The sequence below is a fragment of the Lepisosteus platostomus genome, chromosome 27 (genome assembly GCF_059453375.1).
Source record: "Lepisosteus platostomus isolate fLepPlt1 chromosome 27, fLepPlt1.hap1, whole genome shotgun sequence".
NCBI lineage: Eukaryota > Metazoa > Chordata > Actinopteri > Semionotiformes > Lepisosteidae > Lepisosteus > Lepisosteus platostomus.
Genome location: NC_142637.1, coordinates 5,284,533 through 5,305,544, shown reverse-complemented (window position 1 = coordinate 5,305,544; position 21,012 = coordinate 5,284,533). Strand labels below are relative to the sequence as shown.

Here is a 21,012-nt window from a genome sequence, read left to right as displayed (position 1 = left end):
AGAGGAAAGTAGCGGATTCTGTTGCGGAAAATATACGTTTAATTGAGGAAAAACAAATTGTAAAAAGCTGCAATTGTTTTATTTGCAAGTTGTGACAGGTAAAATATATGAATTGTCTATGCAAATTGTATCAAACATTAAAAAAAATACACAAGTTGCAAAAGAACAGTAGATTAATTTAGGAGTAGTATAAAAGCTACACTTTTAGATTCCAAAAAACAGTACATAAATGCATTCTACCATTAAATGAAATATCAACCTTTAGTTATTTTTTAAAGAATTTTTAACCAGTGGAAAAAAAAAATCCCATTACAATCTCAAACGATCACAAACTCCTGAAGCAATTATTTCTTACAAAAGCTGCTTCTGAATAGACATACTTGTATAAATACAAGCTCATGTCCAAGAAAGCTTTTTAAAACCAGACGTGAGTTTATGGAGGTATTTGGTGTATTGCATAATTTAAAAGTATCTGAATGAAGTCATTACTGAATGTTGTAAGCACCTGAAAACATATGTGCAACAAAAGCAATTACACAAATCTTATGGTAACATATACCCAAAAATTTAGTAATTAATCCTTTTGCCTGGGTATTACTCAAAAAAGAGTAAAATACAATCAGGTGTGGTATATTGTACCTATCTATAAAATGTGGTAACAAACTTATATTAAGTACTTCATACTTTTACTATACACCTGCAAAATAAATTACAAAAATATTGATCTCCATTATTAAAATTTGACTCGATTGCTCTTAAAGCTGTATATGTGGAACCAGTTGTGGCAAGACTAAATCTTTAAAAAATTCTGCTAAATGTGTTACTATGCTAGTCAAGTATAAATTGGACAATATACAAAAATGATCTAAAAAAATATATGTACTAGTGACTATCAGTGAACTATTGAAGAAAGAAAGTAAAATCAAATGTAATACTCAACTACTCACCTAGCTTAAAAATGACCATTATGAGAAGGTGTGACCTATAACAGCAAAAACAAATCTGCCTCTCATGCTGTATCCAGAAGTCTTTGACCGGTTGCTGTCCATCACAGTTTCAATTAGTGTAACAACCTGAACATGGTGTTAAAAAGACTTAAGGCCTGAATACTTATCAGGAATGTGGGCACAATTCAGTCCAGTATTCCTAGCTTTTTTTCTTTAGTGTTACACTAAAGACCACAGACAAGGTTGTTTTGAAAGACTGGGTCAATTAAAAGGAATCATTTGAAGGAAATTAAAATGAAACCGTGGTGCTGAAAAAACAAGGATGAAAACGGCATTTATGCATTTATAGAAGACATTTTCCAAAGAATTCTGGGAACAGTGCTGAAATGTTGCTCACTGTGGGAAGCGTTAGAGGAGAAAGAGAAATGGACACCAATATTATCCCTTTTTGGATTAAGGTTCAAGTTTGACACTGCTCTAAAGCAGTATTTCAAAAGAGGAAGAGGTACCCACAATTCTATTCCAGAACCTCATACACTACGGATTTATGACGATACAAGCAGTAGTGCTGAACCATGAACAAGATATCAAATAAAATGGAAAATAACCCCAGACCAAACTTTGTAGGGTCTCCAAAAATCAGCTTCCACTCATCTAGAAATAAATAAAAAAAAGAAGATCAAACATGAGAAACACAAAATAATATTTCTGCACATTTCCTGATCCAGCAAAAATTATATTATTTTTAAAAAATTCCAGACATTACATATCTGCACACTCTAGTCCATAGGGCAGAGCAACCACCAACTGCTTCACTAACACCCACTTACAGCAGCAACCCGGTTTTCCTTGGAGGTCTCCCATCCCCGTACTGACCAGGACCAGCCTGGTCTTGCTTGTGAAAGCTGGCAAGATCAGGCTTGAAGGAGGTCACGCTGGCATTATATTACAGGGGAACACAAAGGATGGGCTGGAGTATACACTTTTGGCTGGATCATGGGATATAGCTCATGCTTAACAAAACAGCTGCTCTCGCAGGCTTACCATTATTATAGGACTGTAAGAACATCTGCAGAAGACTGAAAGCCCCGCCTGTGAAGTCCAGCAGCACGTTTCCTATGCTCCAGCCCTCGGTGCTTTTCCTCTGGTAGTTCATGAAAGCCTGGACAACACAGGAACTCACTCTCAATCCAAACAGGAATTACAAGAGATTGAGGAAAACCCCCCAGACAGCCCTCTTTCCTAAGGCTTGTGCCTTGCCATAGTACAATAAGCTTCACTGAGCTATTGTCGTGTGAGCAAATGATTTACAGTGTTGGGAAAAAAAATGTCTGGAAATAAATTCAGAGTTTTGGGCAAGATGAAGAAAGAAAAGCATTAAAAAGACAGAGACAGAAGGACTGGTGAATCCTACCTGCGGAATGTATTTGACCAGTGTGACACCCAGCTTGATGTAGGAAAAGTAGTAGAGGTATTCCAGCCAGGTGATCTTGTGGGCTATGGCGATGAAGAAGGTGAAGATGGCAAAAGTCCAGGCAATCACCAGCAAGCCGATGGCCACCTTGGACACTCTCTGGCCTCCTCTCTGCACCACAGACACAGAACGACAATTTAGTGGCCTGGCTTACTTTGAGACATTGTTTTTGTTTTGTTTTTTTTTTGGGGGGGGGGTGATTTTTCATTTTATACCCCAATAATTTGTAATCACCAGTGGTTCCTGGCTCACATCAAACCCTGTATTGAGTGGAGTAGCAGCGCATCTGTCAGTGACATTGCTACAGGTTTGTAGGCACCCAGGAAGTTGCAGTGGTCACTGTTTAGACAGAGAATCTTTGGCAATTTATTCCCAATCCCCCCTTGTCAGTATTCTCTCAACTGCACTGCACCGTTTAGGGAATTCTGGGAACAGATGGCCATGTTGCGAGGTCAAATTTGTGACACTGGGGTTAACCTAAACCCCAGCGAGTCCTGCAGGACCCCCCCCACGGGTGGTGTTATTTATAGCAGGGGCAGAGGACCTCAGCACTTCCATTACATGACTTCACTCCCATTAATAATTAATTAACCTATCGATCCTTCTCATCAGGGGCACAGAACTATGAAGAAGATGGAAAATGGAAGACACACTGGATTGGAAGACTGGAAGTGTCCTGATCTTCCATCCAGAAATATACACATTCACAAGAAAGAATCCTGATAAGCCTTACACTTCAGAATATCAAATCATGGTTTTAAAAGCATTCTGCTTAGGTCTCCTATTGCCCAGATACCATATTTATTTATTTTACTTCATGCCCCATGGAATACTGTTCCCCCAAAAGAGATGGTCATTTGCAAGGAGACTTCTGATTGAAATGACTTATTGCTGTCGCGGGGCACTCAGTACGTACCTCATAAATAACGCACTGACATATATACACGAGCGTCAGCACAAAGGCATGAACACTGAAGAAAACATCATTGGCATCCACTGGGTTCACCCCATCAGGATTTTTTTTCAGGAATTCCTCCTGGGAAAGAGAAGTAAAGAGTGAAAACAAGTACGAGAGGGAATACGTCTTTTTAGGTCACCGTTTATGCAATTGTGACATACAGGGAGTATCAGGCATTCAGTTTTGCAATTCTACATTGAGTAATGCATTTCACAGATAAAGAACTGTGCCATGTAATAAGCTCAGAGTGATATCAGAGTCTGTTCTAGTTGCTCATTCTTCACAGAGAGCAATGGGTATCGCTAAATGTCACCATGAAAGCCAAAATTCATATTTACGCATCACATAATATAGCACAAAGTTACTTTGTGCAATGCCATTCAGTGTTGGAAGGTAACAAAGCAATACTGTGCCATTAGTACTGTAGCAGAGACGGCATTCTTGCCTGGATATAGGGAACCCAGAAGAGACCAATGTTGAAGACACTGTATGCAATGAAACCAGTCAAATTGAGGGCCAGGAAGTCAAAATTGAGCCCCACCACACTGTTGGGAGAACGAAGAAGAAATGAAAACGTCTTTAAGGATTGGGCTGCAATGTTATCTGAATGAAAGCACACCAAACAGCACAAAACAAGAAAGGAAACAATGTACATTTTCAGAGATGAGGCTGGGCCCACTAAGGTTTGTGTTACTGTTAAGGTTAAGATCCTGGTGTGCTCTGAAGCTGTTAATCAAATCTGATCAACTAATTAAAATCTGGCCTCCTCTTGTTTGTAACCTTATAGGCTCGCAGCCTGAGAAGGCATATGCCTTTAGATACAAAGGAACAAATAAAGGTTTATTCCACGCTGAAAAGAGAAGAAAAGAAACAACGTTTTGGCTGTGGAGCCTTTATCAGGTGTGTGCCTTTACATACTTCTGTCTTGTTCGGTCCCTGAGAATGTCTAAAATATTTTATGAAGACTGAGTATTGCCTAAATCTACTCGTAGCTGGGAGCCGCTGTTTGAATGACCTGTGTTATACTTTAGGTACTGTACATGTAACAAAACTGGTGTAAATCATAAACTACAACACACACTTACACACCAGAAGACAAATACGAGAAGGATCCAAGTGGAAAGTAACTGTACCTTTTCCTTCTCCAGTTCTCGTACGCTTGGGGGTAAAATGAAATTGACCAGGCCAGGAAGTAGATCCAGCCAATCACCTGGTTGACGATTTCGAGGATCTGGCTTCGTATAACGCTGAACCGGATCCTGGTGTGAGTGCTGGAAAAGCAGAAGGAGGAGTTCTTACAAAATAAAGAGCACAGAGGCCAACAGAGCACTAGGCCTACCACCCAATGCTTATTTACAATTCAAAACCTTAGAGGGCCTGAAAGATGTTCTTTACACTACGTTTGACATCTGTCTTCCTTTTCTCCAATGCGCACTTTTACAGTGACCACCTCACTCTGTGCATGCTCTGCACAATATGTTTTCCTGTGACACTGTGAATATTCAAATGTCCTGTTTCATCACGGGGATTTCAAAACCCTAATGACACTTTCAGTGTTGTTGCCTGAAGCAGGTATTGAACCCTAGGAACCAATCTTCTTCAGCGTTCACACCAAGACAGAAGTGGCTTGCAAAGGCTGGATACAATAGCGCAAAGCCCTGCCTCTCACCTTGTAACATTGGTGTTGTTGCTGAGCAGGTGTACGGTCACTTGGCCGACTTCCCTTGCCTGGACTTCAAAGCTTGTAGTCATGGCTTCGGTAAGCAACACCACCTGGAAATGGGAACTCGCTGCTGTGAAACCTTACAGTACATTCACAGTCGCATTACAATGGTACAGCAAGTGAACTTCAGGCGATCCCCCTGATAATAGAGCATAATTTGAAATTGATCATACTACGGCTGCATTTAATGTTCTAAACCAAAGAGCACATTCACATATCGCAGGAAAGACAAAAAAAGCAGCAGCCTGTAATCTGAACACGGAAAATAAAGCCGAGTTTCCTTTAAAACAGGCCAGAAGCAACTTAGTCTAAACCAATATCCATCAGTGAAAGTGGGTTGATCATAAACCAGATTATCTACATCAGTAATTATCTCATGTGTTCTCTGTAGCAATCCCCATTAATAGAAAACAGATGTCCGGACATCTGGGAGGTTTTAGGGATTGGGACAAACAAAATGACTTAACTAATAATCATTCTTTGTACTTGGCAACCCTTTTAAAAAACACAAGAGGTCTACAATGTGATATTCCAAAAAAGTTAAACAATTGCAATTGGAAAACCTATTTCTAAAATTGGAAAAGGCACTTTAAAGTTATCAGGCTCCAGATAACCAGCTTATTGAGCTGCAGCTTTGCTAGTCTAGGCCTGCTGCTTACCTGCTCTGGAAGCTGAACAATGGTGGTATTTTTTGAGGTGTAGGTTACATTTAAGACGATGACAGTTGTCACGTTTACAGGAGCACTGCAAGTGAAAAGGAGTAACAAAATGATGGGCAAAAACATACAATGGTTTAACTTCAACAAGAACAAAAAACCTGATGATGAACTCCTGCAACATGAACTTTCCTAAGTTCATGGGACTTAGTGAGTGTACAGCAGTTGTCCCAGTATTGTGTGACTCTTTATAAATGTACTGACAGAAAACAGTCTGTACTTCTAAGTCCAACCATTACCTACTGTATGCAAACTCGCTCAAAATAAAAGGTAAAAACATTAAACAGGCCTGCCAGAATATTCAAAAGAACCACACTATAAAAAACATGAAATGGCTCAAATTGCTGTGCAATAGGAGTCCTGTTGACATTCTGTCATTTTGCTTTGGGCTATAATGACTCAGTACCACTTCAGCACTTCAGACAAACCCAGTTCATTACCGCCATACCTAGTCTCGATGGTCACATTCTTTGAACTTCTGTTCTCTAGACTCACAGTGGGAGGAGCAGAGAGGATCACACTGGCATCTAGACACAGAAAACAAACTAATACAACAAATTCATTCAAGCAGGGAGTTCAGCACAGGCAATCTTTTCTCTGAAGGTACGAAGAGCAGCCCATGAGGATCAGTCAAGTTGCAAACTAATGTTGAAAAGGGCGAACAGAAAACCGCTGAGTAAGCACTATGGGAAGTCAGATTACGAGCAGTGCATTAGTTGTCCATGTTGGAGAACTCACAATCTTATCTGCTCTGTTTGCTCAGTCATTCGCGGTTTCGTGGGTTCTTATAAGCGAGTACAAATACTGCAGACCAAAGACACTTAAGACATCAGCATGACCTGGGACAATACGGCCTCTGCTGAAGCCCATCCCGATGCAGTCAGCCAGAACAAATACCAAGAAATAATGCTGATTAAGCACTGCATCTTTTGAATCACAGGTCTTTATAGTCCGCCTATAAAGGTACGCCAGATCTCCAAGCAGCACTCAGACTCGGTGGGGATCCATTGGGAGGTGTCTGGTGTGCTTCCACTTCAACACAAGCACAAAGTCTATTAGGCCTGATTAACAAAGCACATGGGCTTAAGGAATGAGAAGCAGCATGTACTACTGCTTTGTCTGAATGATGACTTCTAGCCTACACAGGTTTCACAGCGCTGACAGTCTCCTCTTTCTAGAGCTGAAATTGGCAGCAGATAGCCATTATGTAATAAAGGGAACAAAAAGTACTAATGAGACCAGCATTCTGAACCAGCTGCCAAATGCAAAAACGTCTCGTGTTCCTTTGATCACTGTAGCTTCTCCATGAGTACAGTAAACAAAATTCTCGGCAGGTGTGGCGTCAGGCATGGAAACAAAACCCTGCAATGCAAACTCACCACCTGGCTCCAGTCGGGGCAGGAGAAGAGCCAAGACCAAAACCAAGAGAGGCTGGGGGCCCTTCATCTTCCTTGCACAGGCCTGCCCACTGCACCTTGGAGACAGACAGAGAGGGGCCGAGTCAGGAACACAGACCAGCGCTGCCACACGAATGCCAGGGGACATTCCCAAAGAGCGACACCGTCGCGAGACTCGGCTCGGAACACTTCACTCTCCAAGACTCCAGGTGAATTAGGCAGAAAGGTATCAAGACATGCTCAGGCACTGCAGTCCCCCTGTTGGAATCTCACACCTGGAGAGCTGACAGCAATCACACAGGCCCAGTGTCTGGGCTGGGATCTGGCATGGAAGACAGCTCAAGTTGCAGAACTAATTAGTCATCAGTTATTTTGCTAACTGATCAATAGTATCATTTATCAAGGTCTGGAGCATAAAATGTTAAAATTCTCCTTAGAGTTTTAGCCTGTATAAATGCCTCCAGAGTGTCTCACAAACACTGTCGGGATTTTGGACTCAAATTCTGGGTATTCCAGTGACGTCCCACTGAACTTTAAAGACACATCTTGCTGTCAGTTTGACAGACTGTATGCTTAGCTTTTAACTCTTCCTTGTGACATCTGCAATGTCTTTAGTTTCTTTGATGGCAAGTCCTGTAACTTGTAAAGAGTGAATGGCGTTATTAGTCTTCACGGACAACTTTGCTAACTTCAAGCACGTTTTCAAAAACTTTAGCTCGAGTTCCGCTAACACACACATTGAGTTCCGGACATCGATAGAATTTAAACAACATATTGCGCTATAGCTACAGTGCCCCTTAAAAACAATACGACAGAAAGTTTACATAGTAGCCGTTTACAGTACGTCCGCGTCATTCATGTCTCGTTTTTGTGAGCTTGAGTCCACAAACTCATCATGAGCATCGTCATGAAATATAATTCAGCGAAGGCAAGCATGATCAAAACGCATTACAAAAACAGAATAACAGGGATTTTTTTTTGTAGGACTGATACAAGAAGTAAGGCTTGCGTTTTAGGTTAGCGATTCACAAACTTCACAAGCTTTCAGTCGCTCTGTCCCCAGATATGACCCTGTTTCTGTTTGTGAGAAAACCAAATACAGCTACCAAACAGGACACAAAATCGTCCTCGCATACACGTGTATAAATGAATATGGCATCATGACAGTTTAAAAGAAAAGTTTCTTACCCCAGCTCTTCTCCAGCTACCAAAAATTCCCCTTCCTCTCCTCTGCTGCCAGCTTGGCTGAGATCACATGACACAGCTCAGCTGACCCACTAGCGTGAGTCGTCAGTGCCCGATTTCTGACCAATGGCGCAGGGCGCCTACGGTTTCATCCCGCCCACCTACGTTATTGAATGCAGAACAGTCCAATCGTGTTCGAGTTACGGAATTGGGGAAGTAAGGCACAATAAATTCACACGTGGTTGTTCGTTGTATTTGTGTATTGGAAACTGGTTAGACCGTAATGAGCCTGTGTAATTATATATTTCCTTGTTTTTAATGTCAACATTATTGTTAAATTCAGGGCAAGTGTATGCACTGCAGTGAGACGATTTCATATTTTTTACGGCTAAAGAGCGCTTTAGCTCAAACCATAATACAGTGATTCAGCTCCACGCATTTACTTTGAAAAGCAATTCGTCTAACGTAGCGACAAGATTATTCGGCGTTTACCTTCTCCGGTGTCCCCGGCACGCTTTACTGGATTGTAATAACAGGGTTTGAAAACGCGTGCCTTCAACAATCTCGATTACATCACGTTAATCTGAGCAGCAGGCCACAGACATTAAAGAAAACTAATGTAAAAGGGACGTTAAACGTATTTCTTTGGTTGAAAAACGTTTCAGGAATCGATTTAAAGCGAGAATTGGATGAAAGTAAGACAGAGCTCAATGACGATCGGGGCTGATTGGGAGGTAGGTTGGCCCCTGGAGAATGGGGGGGCGAGGATTTATCAACCATCCGACACCGGAGGTGGAGGTGATGTGGTCAGCTGTCCTATTACCCCCGGAAAGATTAACCCACAGCACTTATTTGGAAAGCAGGCTGAGTTGACCCGGGAGCCGTCTACATCGCTTGCTCCTACCTGGGATTGAACCCGGGACCTTCCGGTGAGGACCTAGACGCCCTTTGCCATCTTATCTTGTGTATTCCTCTAATTTATTGTTGTTGTCATCCTGTAAAGCGCTTTGAGAAGCCACCTTAAAGGCGCTGTATAAAATAGAGTTGATTATTATTATTATCTGAGCTACCAGGGCTCCGGGCAAACGGGCTGATTCCCCCTCTGAATTTAAGGACAATGAAAAAGCGATACAATCCCCAGTAGATGGTGCGCTTGCACGACTTAAAACCCTACAGCGACCTCACCCCAGGTGCTGCAGATGAGATGCAGCTCAAAGGAGCTACCGAAAGCAGGGTATGGGGTAAATATACTACGTGTAGTTCATTAACGTTTTCTTTCGTAGATACAAAAAGGACTCTTGCTGTAAAAGCCATTAATACAGTTCTGAAATATCTCATTCTGGTATAATCTTTGAGTTACATTGCATACCTTAATCCTTTTGGGATGTTACGATGGGCTGTGATGTTTACTGAAAGTCTGGTCAGGCGAACGTTTCTAATTTGACCGACAGAGTGGCTCAGAAAAAAAACGACACCACCTTTGCTGAATGTCAACAAATGCTCTTTATTGAATACAATTCAACACAGTTCAGGGGGTTTCTACTGCAAGCTCGGAGAAAATAGGGAAGTACCGTCGTGCCTCCCAGCAGTGTGGGGGAGGCGTTTCAGTTCAATTTCAACTTCAACAAGATCGAACACTAGTATTAAATCGGAATTAACTTTTGTACTTGAAGTGTTGGTACTTCTTTAATTGCTTACAACTTTCTTACTGTTCCAAGGACCACGAAGAACAAGGGTCTCTCGCATGTTCAAGAGAACACATGCACAAACTAAATAAAGCCTAGTCGAAATTTGTACTTCTAGCGCCACAGCAATTTAGGAAAAGCATACGATAGACCCAGCCAGCAGCTGTACTCTTGGAGACCCGGCTTCACTGGGCGCAGTCAGACTTCTTTATCTGCTGGGTGGCGGTGCTAGAGGATCCCTGCGAGACCGTGCAGGAGAACAGGCGATCGCTGCTCCACTCGGCGGGGGTCACGCTCAGCAGGCTGCTCAGGCTGAAGGTGCCGTCAGTCTGCGGGGAGGCGGGGCTGGTCAGGATCCCGCCGCTCACCGGGCTCCCATTGGCTGCCCAGCTGACGTCAGCGAGCCCCACGGACAGCTTATTGGCCAGACACACCAACGTGGCCTTCCCCTTGTCCAGCTCTTCCGCGGAGGGACGCAGGAGCGTCACCGAGGGCGCTGGCAGATTCGTAGCTAAAATAAGGAGAAAGATAAACGAGAAAAATGTAAGGGAGGCAGTCTGGTTCTGGGTGGAAAGGATGTAGAGTACTCATAGAGGAAGCACATTGGTTCTGAAGAGTTGTTTTGGTGAAGTTTGCTTCTCTGGAGGCCACTTTTATATCAGAATCAGACTGGTGCACGTTGGCTCTCGGAGAGCTGTACCCTGTCAAACCATCATGACGTCATATGCACAAATAATCAATATTGTGGACAAGTGGGGGCCGGTGTTGAGAGTCTTAAGTAAAACAAAAGGCTTAATAACTGGATGAGCTTGGCCCCATCCAGCGTCTTCTGTAGCCCACGTCTTCAAAGGAAGACTGTTGAGATACGGCTGTCTGCACAGCGAATGGCCGCTGTGCGCCCACCTGTGCCCTGCTTCCTCTGTGCTTCCTGCACACACTGTAGAAATAGAACCGAAAACGAGAACCAAAAAACACAACAGCCGTTTTTAACCTAACATGCAAATTTCTCAGTTTCTCATTTCGGTTCTTACTCTACCCATGCGTGTGGAATTGAATCTACGCCAGGCTTTAGCTGAAGTATTAGTACAAATATAATTAAGAATACATCTCGAAATACTGTACTTTCCTTTACAATTTCCAGCACGGTGTTACCTGTCGGGCAGACTAATACAACTAGGAAAAAGCTACGCTTTTATGAAAAATAATGGTTATTTGAAAATTAGTATTTTGCAACTTATTATATTTAATATTAAAGTGCTTCACCATTTTGGTTGTTATATATATCTATTCATTGGTATGTAACTACGTATTTGTGAAAAGCTACCCTGAATGGTTCAATATTGCATTGAGATAGCATCATTCCGCCGTTACATGGTGCAATTTAATCACCACGATCTGGATACTTTTAATAACTATAATACATTAACTTTATGTAGCATTTACTAAAATAACAGTAGGTTAAAGTAGCTAAAATATAGTTTGTAATTATGTAAAATCCAAACCTGTAACAAGGAATACAAATAAAGCTTTGTAAGACGTCCTATTATCTTTCTGTAATGGATGTCTTTATATCTGAGCTTTACTGATTTTTTTATATAAGAAATTCTTATATATTAAGAGATTATATATTAAGAGATTTACCTTTCAGCATGGATTGAACCCTTACCTTTTCCTTTGCATATTTAGCACATTATGAGCATATTATGCTCACCTTAGTTAAAACATTATAATAATAATTATAAGCAGTTTAAACAATTACAGTACTAAATGTACAATTATATTTAAAATAGTATACCACATTAATATGATAGAACACTGTTACAGTTATACTGTATAACTATAATAATTAAGATAAAACAATTATTTCATTGTTTTACTGATATGAAAGCTTTTTTACTTAAGAACTTCTTTACTGTGAAGTTATATTAAAAGAGAATGTTATTTAAAATTGACTCATCAGGGAAACCAGACATTTTTAAAAGTAGTGTCACGAAAGACTAACTGGAATGGTATTTGTATCTGTTAAAATGTTATTTACTCTGATTAAAAAACATCTGTTCATAAGTATAAATCTGCTTAAACATACAGTAACAATCACATTCTTTCTTTTAAGCAGAAATGTTAATATTTTGTCTTCTTTGAAATGATCAGCATATTTTTCAAAGGGCAAAAACATACAAAAAGTTGAAATATTTAGATTTATACACAATTTTTAAAAACATTTTAGAATTCTCAGAGCTGAACTCTGTTAATTGGGTTATAAGAGATATATTCAGTTTTGCATCAGTTATTTCTAACATTTCAAACATGAGCTGTTCAGTTCAGATTCTTTACCAGTACATGACAATTGATTACCAGAATAACGTTTTTGCTCCTTATTTTACTTACCTTACAAGGAAATAAAATAAATATCACACCTAGAATTTAATAATGCAAACCCTTCGAAATCAGAAGAAAACTTTAGAAGGAAAAGGAACAGGATTCATGTGTTTTTTTTCCCACACCTTTGAGAAATAAGTTTTGATTTTCCACAGCCTGTTTTATACTTTAATAAGACAGGAAATAACAAGCAAATGAGTAAAATATTAGAGAGTCATTTAACAAGAAAAAGATCATATGTATCATGAAAAATGTGAAAAGAAGAGCTACTTACCGGTCACAATGAGTTTGGTGCCTTGGCCGAATACCACTGTGATACAGACCAGATACAGCGTCGTACAAAAACTGCCACTTCACTTCCCCAGGCAAAATACACCCCAAATAAAACACGTTTTGTCTTCATATAATCCAATTTAAGGTCATGTTGAAAATAGGATGTTCTTTTTTAAAAATTAAATCAGAAATACCAATTAAAAGCCCCAAATGGGTTGTATTAAGAGGAATCTCCAGGGAAAATACTCCGTATGCCATCTCTCAACAGATTTACTAACCCCTTGGGCTGCGTGGGCCTTTGATTTTGGACAACCGGGAGACAGGAAGTCAACTCCTCATTTCAGCAGGTGTCGTATTGAGCCCAAATCTATTTCCCGTCCGGATTCCACCCAATATTTTGTAATCCTCTCTGTACTGGCCTCAGAGACTCCCAGTCCACTCTCCACTCTCCACTCTCGGAGAAGATCCTGTGCTGTCATGGTAACTCTACACCTCTGGTGGGGAAAAAAGAAGAAACTTGATGTCAGCAAATGACTGTGATTCAAAATCCTTACTTTCAAATCGAGGGTGGTGTTCCTCGCACTCACAACCGAGCCTGGCTGAAAACCTTTCCAGGGTGACTGAAAACACAACCATGCTCAAAACTAGAAGCGCACTTCATGGCAGGCGGAAATATCCTATAGACCTCTGTGACTCAGAAGCTCAGAAAAAAGGGCAGGAACGAAACAGAATAGATACTGGATCCTTTGTAAACTATATGTATTATGAGGACAAGCAGTGTTCACAAGTATATTCCTTGATTTTAAATGTTAATTATGGCTGTTAGTACTGTATGTCTATGTACTTCTGCATTGTTGCATGAAAATATGAAAATTATTTTTTTTCCTGTCTTGTGCTTTACTGCTTAGGTTAATTGCACTGTTCATGTGAAAAGACTATTGATTTGAAAAGTGAAACCATGTAACTACAGTAGAATGGCCACAGTGAAAGCAGTGTGGATCAGCAGTGCTGTTATTGACATGGCTTCTTTCACTGTGATACATAAGCCTTGGCAGAGCTGTCCCATGTGTTACAGTAATACACTGCTGAGTCTCCCACCTCCACACTGCTCACGATTAACTGATAATCTGTGTTAGTCTGGGCTCTGGATGTGAAGCGGCTGGAGGAGAACCCAGCTCCATAAGTAGGAGCGCTGTGTGTGCGGTAGAAATACAGCACAAACTGAGGAACTGCACCTGGAATCTGCTTGTACCATCGAGCAGCATCATCTCTGCCCCCTAAATTACAGTCCAGGGTGGCTGTTTGTCCTGGACTGACAGACAGAACAGGAGGCTTCTGTGTCACCACTGCCAGACAGCTGACACCTGCAAAAAAGAAAAGAATAATGAGAAAAAACCCATGCATCACAAATATTTCACCATGCCGACCAGTAGTTCCTATCAAACAAGATCTCAGAATCGCGCAAGAAGAAACCATTTCCTACATGTGAGAGCAGTGAGGAGAGCACAGAGTGGTCCCAGCATGTTTGCAGTGTGCGCTGTGAACGAGCCCCTTGCTGTCCAGCTGAGAGATGAGCAGGGCTGCACTGTGAGGACAGGAGAGGCTGCAGGACTCAGCTATAAGGGGCCATTCAATGAGCTGCAGAGGGCGACTCCCTGCTCACCCAATCACAGCTGCTCACTGCAGGGTTCATGCAAAACCAGCCCCTGAGAACAGAGGCCTGGAGCTGCACCTGCCTCAGCTGGGACCCAGGACAGCAGTGACCCCTGGGGTCTCACAACATGACACAGGAGGGCTTCTCTCTAACTGTAATGTTTTTTGTGATATAGTTGCACGGTTGAATCAACGGTAAAATATTTCTTCCTTTTCTTGAGAAAAAATCAGGGGTCGTGATTTTTTACTTTTTCAAAAAGAATCTTTACAAATTGTAAATGTGAAACTTCTCCAAAACTTCAAGGGATGTAAATACATTCTAATAAAACATTTGTCATCATTAGTGAGAGAATAGAATAATTTTATGACATATAAAATCCACTTCCTTTATCTGTTGCAATGTCCCACACTCGCAGTAACAGTGGGGCTAGTCTGGGAAACAGTATCTTCAGCAGGGACACCAGAGTGACCCCCAGGGCGTCATGGCAACAGGGAACTAGAGAGGATTTCAAAGTGGGGCTGTAGCTGTGGTGTCCAGGGGGACCCCTGAGCCTGTTGGCTTGTTTTCCAACTGAACTCTTAATAGCTGGATCTGATTGATCATTTTAATTAATACACGTGTTTAAATAGACTGGTTTACCTTCACTCAGACTTTGGTTTCAGAATACCCTGCTTTTAATGGTATTTTGCCAACAATTGTGTCATACAGAGCTTTATGGAATCTCTCCTAGGCGTATTTATTAAGACTTTACTTGTTTATTTCTGACTAAGTAAGTGATCAATATAGGATGAACAAACATGAGTGGGACAGGAACAGACATTATACATGAAAAAAATAAGATTTTTTTCCTTTTTGTAGTGGGCCAGTTGGAAACATTTCAGGTAACACACCTGAATAAGGGACATTTGTAAACTCAATGACTGTTTCAGGATGGATGCCATTTACAAATTCAAAATTACATCACAAATACAAAACTTATCAATTACTGCTCACTGCAGGGTTCATGCAAAACCAGCCCCTGAGAAGAGAGGCCTGGAGCTGCACCTGCCTCAGCTGGGACCCAGGACAGCAGTGACCCCTGGGGTCTCACAACACGACACAGGAGGGCTTCTCTCTTACTTTAAAGGTTGATAAAACATTCATATTTTATATAAATATTTTGTGAAACAGCAAAAACTTTTTTTAAATGATTTTTTCTGTTGTGGGGGGGGGGGGAAATAAGAGACGGTGTTTTTTACACTCCAAAATGATCCTTTCCAAATTTTCAAGGTGAAAGTCTTTCAATAGTTCATGTGACTTTAAAGATGAATGACACTTTAAACTGTTTCATCATTATTAGCGAGAGAGTTAGAATACTTATATTAGTTAAATGATCGACTTTGTATTATTAGACTGGTTTACCTGCACTCAGACTTTGGTTTCAAATAGTATTTTTTCAACCATTGTGTCCATACTGAGCTTTATGGAATCTTTCCTCAGCTTATTTCTGATATTCCATAAAAATTCAGCTGTTCAACTCAGAAGTTTGGGAGTTTATTATATGTCGGAAATACAATAGTTAAAAGGCGACATTCAACAGGGATGAAAGCAGTCAAAAATTTAAAATATTGCTATTGTTTTGTCAGTTAAGGGTTCAGTTGTAAAATTATGAGCTTGGCAGGAATTAACCCAGTAGATGTGTGTGTATCCACGACCAGGATAAGAAACTGTAATAATGAATATTACTGAGGTGTGAGCTAAGGTTGGGACAGCAATGTAAAGACAGCGATGTGATGTTAATATCATTGGTTTCCTAATCATATTCTAGGACTTTTCAATAGACTAACAGTTGTGATTGATCTATTTTCAAAATAATATTATTAGAAGAGGAGTGTATCATTAACACATATTTCAGGAGAAACCACCCTGTTATCCGCTAGCATTAAGAACAACTATAAAAAGCAAAAAATAATACATTTATGAGCTGCCCTTCTTCCATGAGCATGTGATAGAGAGAAGAACGAGGAACACATTTTTGCACACGTTTCTAACAACATAAAAGGCTTCCATCTCTCTAAATATATCATTGAGCAGCTGAAGAATTGTGACTGGTTTTTCAGATCTGGGTATGTTTTTACAGAACAGTAACTCTGCATCACTGACCCAGCTGTACAGCAGGAGAGCTGTGAGAGGTTTTTGTTACAGCCGGTGTCACTGTGATACATGAGCCTTGGCAGAGCTGTCCCATGTGTTACAGTAATACACTGCTGAGTCTCCCACCTCCACACTGCTCACGATTAACTGATAATCTGTGTTAGTCTGGGCTCTGGATGTGAAGCGGCTGGAGGAGAACCCAGCTCCATAAGTAGGAGCGCTGTGTGTGCGGTAGAAATACAGCACAAACTGAGGAACTGCACCTGGAATCTGCTTGTACCAGTAAACAGTATTGTCTACTGTCCCAGTGTTACAGTCCAGGGTGGCTGTTTGTCCTGGACTGACAGACAGAACAGGAGGCTTCTGTGTCACCACTGCCAGACAGCTGACACCTGCAAGAACAAGAGACACATATAGTAGAAAAAAACACTCAAAATTAAAAAAAGAAAAAAAAAATCAATTACAAGTGAAAAATGCAAGTTCATTCATAATTAACGTCTGTGTCAGATCTCACATGTGAGAGCAGTGAGGAGAGCCCAGAGTGGTCCCAGCATGTTTGCAGTGTGCGCTGTGAAGGAGCCCCTTGCTGTCCAGCTGAGAGATGAGCAGGGCTGCACTGTGAGGACAGGAGAGGCTGCAGGACTCGGCTATAAGGGGCCATTCAATGAGCTGCAGAGGGCGACTCTCTGCTCACCCAATCACAGCTGCTCACTGCAGGGTTCATGCAAAAACAGAAGCTTTGGTAAACGCACTGTAGCCATCAAGAAAAAAAAGTCCGAATAATCTCTTAATTACGAGACACTGTGGGTTTAGCGTTCTTGACAATGTGAACGTTGCGACATGCGCACGGATTGACTTTACTCTGGGATTTCTTCATCATGAAATGTTACAGTAGGTACTGTACCTCATGTGAATACAGTTTTAACCATGAGGAAACTCACACATACCCTCAAACAAGAACAAGTGTGACCTGGAATCGATTCTACTGCTTAAAACTGGAAGTCAGATAATCATAATGTAGGTATTGCATGACAATTGTGGTAACGCGTGATCACATACAGTACGCGAGAATGTACTACCTCGTAATTACTTTCTGTATCAAATTAATTGCTATATCCAATGTTCCCATAATTACGAGTTAGCAGATTAGCTCGTAATGAAGAGTTAGTAACTCTCGCATAGTTTATGTGATCACGCGATAGCACAAATTGTAATGTACATTATAATTGTCTGACTTTCAGTTTTAAGCAGTAGAATTTTTAAGTACACTTGTCCTTGTTTGAGACTATGTATGCGTGTCCTCAAGGGTAAAACTGTGTTTACATGAGGTACTAACAGGAACATTTCATTATGAATAAACATTAGGTGAAAGTAATTCCGTGCGCATTTTGCAGCATTGTCAAGAACACTAAACCCACAGTTTTAGCAAACGTATTGAGAGCTTGTAGGTATTGTCAGTGCACAGTGTAACAGGTTGTACATACAGTGAAATCATCGTTGAAATTAGAGTTATCTCGTGATTATGAGATAACTCTGGATGTTTTTTTCCCCTTGGTGGCAGCAATGCACTTCCGCAACTAGCAAAACTGCAAGGTAAAAAACATATTTGATCTTTGAGAAATGTATTTTAAAAATCTTTCCCAGTCAGGGATCAAGAAGGGAGGAAAAACTATAATTTCAGACAGGACAGTTTAATGTCACAGGTCCAGTATTGATGCTTTTACTTCTTCATGATTATTTGTAGTGGACAGGATTTTAAACACAAAACCTTGAGAACAGTGGTGTGACAGTTTCTTCTTTCCCCTTGTCCTGCCACTGCTGGTCATCACCACTGCTCTATTTCTGGGCTGTGTAGAGTTGCAAAGAATTCACCGTGAAGTTCAGCGAAGCTTTAAGATGAGTTTTAATTTGTGATGAAAAAGGCCATTTCAGGAGAAACTGAAGAAGACAGAGAGTTTTATAGTCCAAGTACAGATCTATGTTAACAACAGCTCTATGATATTTCCATGAAAGGGTGTTTCTCATTACCACTGCATGCGTATTAGAACTACGGAAAATACTTCACCTTTGGCATAGAGGCTAAGGTTATCCCTGACTGTCAGTTGTTTCTGATACATCACATACAGTACAACAGGTATCTATTTAAAAAACACTCAAGCCAGGTCAGATTTCTACAACTGGCACTGATGTGGCTGGAGCACTTACTTTCCTCACCAACACCAGACAGGGATCAGACCCAAGACCCCAGAGAAGCTCTGGTCCCTCCTCAGTCTCAGCTCTTGCTTCTGTGGAATTCGGATGCCTCCTTCTTTTGCCCTGTTGACGAGTGACAGTGCAGAGCAGCCTGTGAGACAATTCAGACCCAATCATAGCTGAAAAGGCGATGATGCCAAGAGCGAGGGCCAGGTTTTGTGTAACACTAAACCTGGAGCCACTGTTTGTCTTGCAGGGATAATTTCTCTTCCCCGTGAATAAGAAACTCAGTGTGAGCTCCGAAGCACTACAGATGTGTCATCACCAACTCCCCAGGGTAGGCCGAAGCTACCAGATGTGTTTCCATTATCAGACAAGGGACTCTCCCTCTTTGAAGGTACATCTCATAGAAGTACAAAATCATTTACATTCAGCTGTAGAACAACAGAGCAGCAGGTGCTTATCAGTTTCAGGAAAACACATTTCTACTTATTGCTCAAGATGTTTTCTTTAGAGAGCATGCATAGCCTTGTGTGGTTTGGAAAATTCTTTCGAAAGCCATTTCTTTGATCCTACTCTAGCATGCATAGACTGCTTTTAGCTCTGTTCTATTTTTTCTGAAGGCCCTCCTCTAAATCAGTCTTAATACAGAATATTAAAGAGAAGAGAACCCTTTGCTATTGGAGACATGTAGCACAGATTTGTATGTTCTGCTAAACAGAAAAAAAAAACATTACTTGCAACATGAATTGCACTGAAAAAGAATGATTCTGTGTAATAATTTATATCATATGCAATTAAACATTTATCTTCCTTAAAAGAAAATCTAAATGTATTTATTTAAAATTAAAAAAGAATTCTAAACCCCTCAAAAAACAATGAGTCAATAGTTGGTGGTTCTTAACGTTATATATTGTGTGACCTCTTGTACAGCCAAGTTACAGCTTCCTGGCATAAACATTTAGGAGTTAATAAAGACATCATAATCTGAAGATTCTGTTAGAAGCTGAAAAACTAATTCAAAAATGCAGATTAATCTCTACTGCTTGGCAGAGCTTTGGAGATGGACTTCTGAAATATTCACCACAAACTGCTTGAAGAATTTTTGCACTAAGAAAGTTGAGATCCAACATTGATTACTTTCTAACTGGCAATGACGTAATCAAAGCTTGAAATTCTTCTGAACCTAATAGGCACTTTGTGATATTTCTCTACAGATCATCCCAAGGCCACAGAGTAGGTTATATCAGAATGCATGTGAACGTGAAGTGTAATGTAAATGTAATACAAGAAGTTAAAATGATACAGTTCTATTTTGAGTCATATCGAAAGACCAGCTCATTATAATACCAGGAAGAAAGTTTCAGAATCTGATAATGTAATGATAATGTTAATGATAATGATAATGTTTTATAGGATGATAATTAATTAGGAATTCGTCTTTTCACATACCCCAGCTTGCTCTCCATGAGACACAGACACACAGACAGGGAGACCTGTCAGACAATTAAAGGTTGCTTTATTATTGGTGTGTTTATACTCTGTTTAGTAACATTCTAAAGAAAAATCAATTTGTATTACATCAAAAGTCTAAAAAACTTGCTTGTTTGGGAGATATTACAGCAGTTGTGTAAAAAGAGCTTTCTGTAGCCCCCAGGGGGAGACCTAAAGTTGCTTGTGTCCTTGTACCCAGCACCCTGCCTAAATAAGTGCACAGGGAGTGAAAAGAGGCCATTGCTCATAACTGGAAATGTGCACAGTTTGCTCGTCTTGTTTCATTTCAAATGCACCATTTCATCTAATTCAGCTAGAATGTTGTCAACTCAGCCATCCAAATAAATATCTGAGGAGGTTAATTGCAGTTAAATTCCTTTTCTCTGCAGAGGGTATCCATGCAGAACATTGAGGGCCTTCCCCTGATCTACCCCTAGGCACAAGAAGGTTAATGTTGTGGAACAATTCAGAAAGAAAACATGTACTACTGTGTTCATTTTTGCACAGAACATTCCGTAAGCTATGTTAGTGGTTAACAGTAATGAATTGATCTGTGTTTGTCATTTATTAACTGCAGATCTGCACTATACTCAGTGCCAGCACGACAGGCAAACAGGTACTATGCTCAATTGAGTCTCTACTCTGGCAGAAGTAATGGAATAATAACAGAAATAATATCCCGGATGAAATGTGCAGCTTGAATCAAAATGAATGGATCAAGATGTGTTGTTTGAAAGGAAGATGGTAATGACCTGCCTGGAGCCAACCCAATACAGTCTTCTGCTTGGAGTACTTCATGGA

At 40.6% G+C, this 21,012-nt stretch overlaps 2 protein-coding genes across 6 annotated transcripts; both read right to left on the bottom strand.

Moving 5' to 3' along the window:
- Positions 1 to 57: 57 nt before the first annotated feature.
- ctns (cystinosin, lysosomal cystine transporter) lies at positions 58 to 8,539 on the bottom strand. The gene is made up of 11 exons (XM_088622480.1): positions 8,404 to 8,539; positions 7,198 to 7,292; positions 6,267 to 6,345; positions 5,762 to 5,846; positions 5,049 to 5,152; positions 4,513 to 4,650; positions 3,825 to 3,924; positions 3,338 to 3,457; positions 2,362 to 2,532; positions 1,992 to 2,109; positions 58 to 1,601 (listed from the first exon to the last, which is right to left on the bottom strand). The coding sequence occupies exons 2-11, from the start codon at positions 7,262 to 7,264 to the stop codon at positions 1,465 to 1,467; spliced, it is 1,119 nt and encodes a 372-aa protein (XP_088478606.1). The 5' UTR covers positions 7,265 to 7,292; positions 8,404 to 8,539; the 3' UTR covers positions 58 to 1,464.
- A 1,340-nt stretch (positions 8,540 to 9,879) lies between these two features.
- Positions 9,880 to 18,969, bottom strand: LOC148639105 (immunoglobulin lambda-1 light chain-like). Of its 5 annotated transcripts, none has more exons than XM_088622482.1 (4): positions 17,039 to 18,969; positions 16,788 to 16,916; positions 13,973 to 14,101; positions 9,880 to 10,596 (listed from the first exon to the last, which is right to left on the bottom strand). In XM_088622482.1, exons 1-4 carry the CDS (start codon positions 17,076 to 17,078, stop codon positions 10,271 to 10,273), a joined length of 624 nt encoding a protein of 207 aa, XP_088478608.1. In that variant the 5' UTR covers positions 17,079 to 18,969; the 3' UTR covers positions 9,880 to 10,270. The 5 variants fall into 5 exon arrangements, 3 of the variants coding, with proteins under 3 accessions (XP_088478608.1, XP_088478607.1, XP_088478609.1); XM_088622481.1 differs by lacking the exon at positions 13,973 to 14,101 and adding an exon at positions 12,739 to 12,772 and having other exon boundaries at positions 16,594 to 16,916; positions 17,039 to 18,967; XM_088622483.1 differs by lacking the exons at positions 16,788 to 16,916; positions 17,039 to 18,969 and adding exons at positions 12,739 to 12,779; positions 14,221 to 14,374 and having other exon boundaries at positions 13,786 to 14,101.
- Positions 18,970 to 21,012: the final 2,043 nt, after the last annotated feature.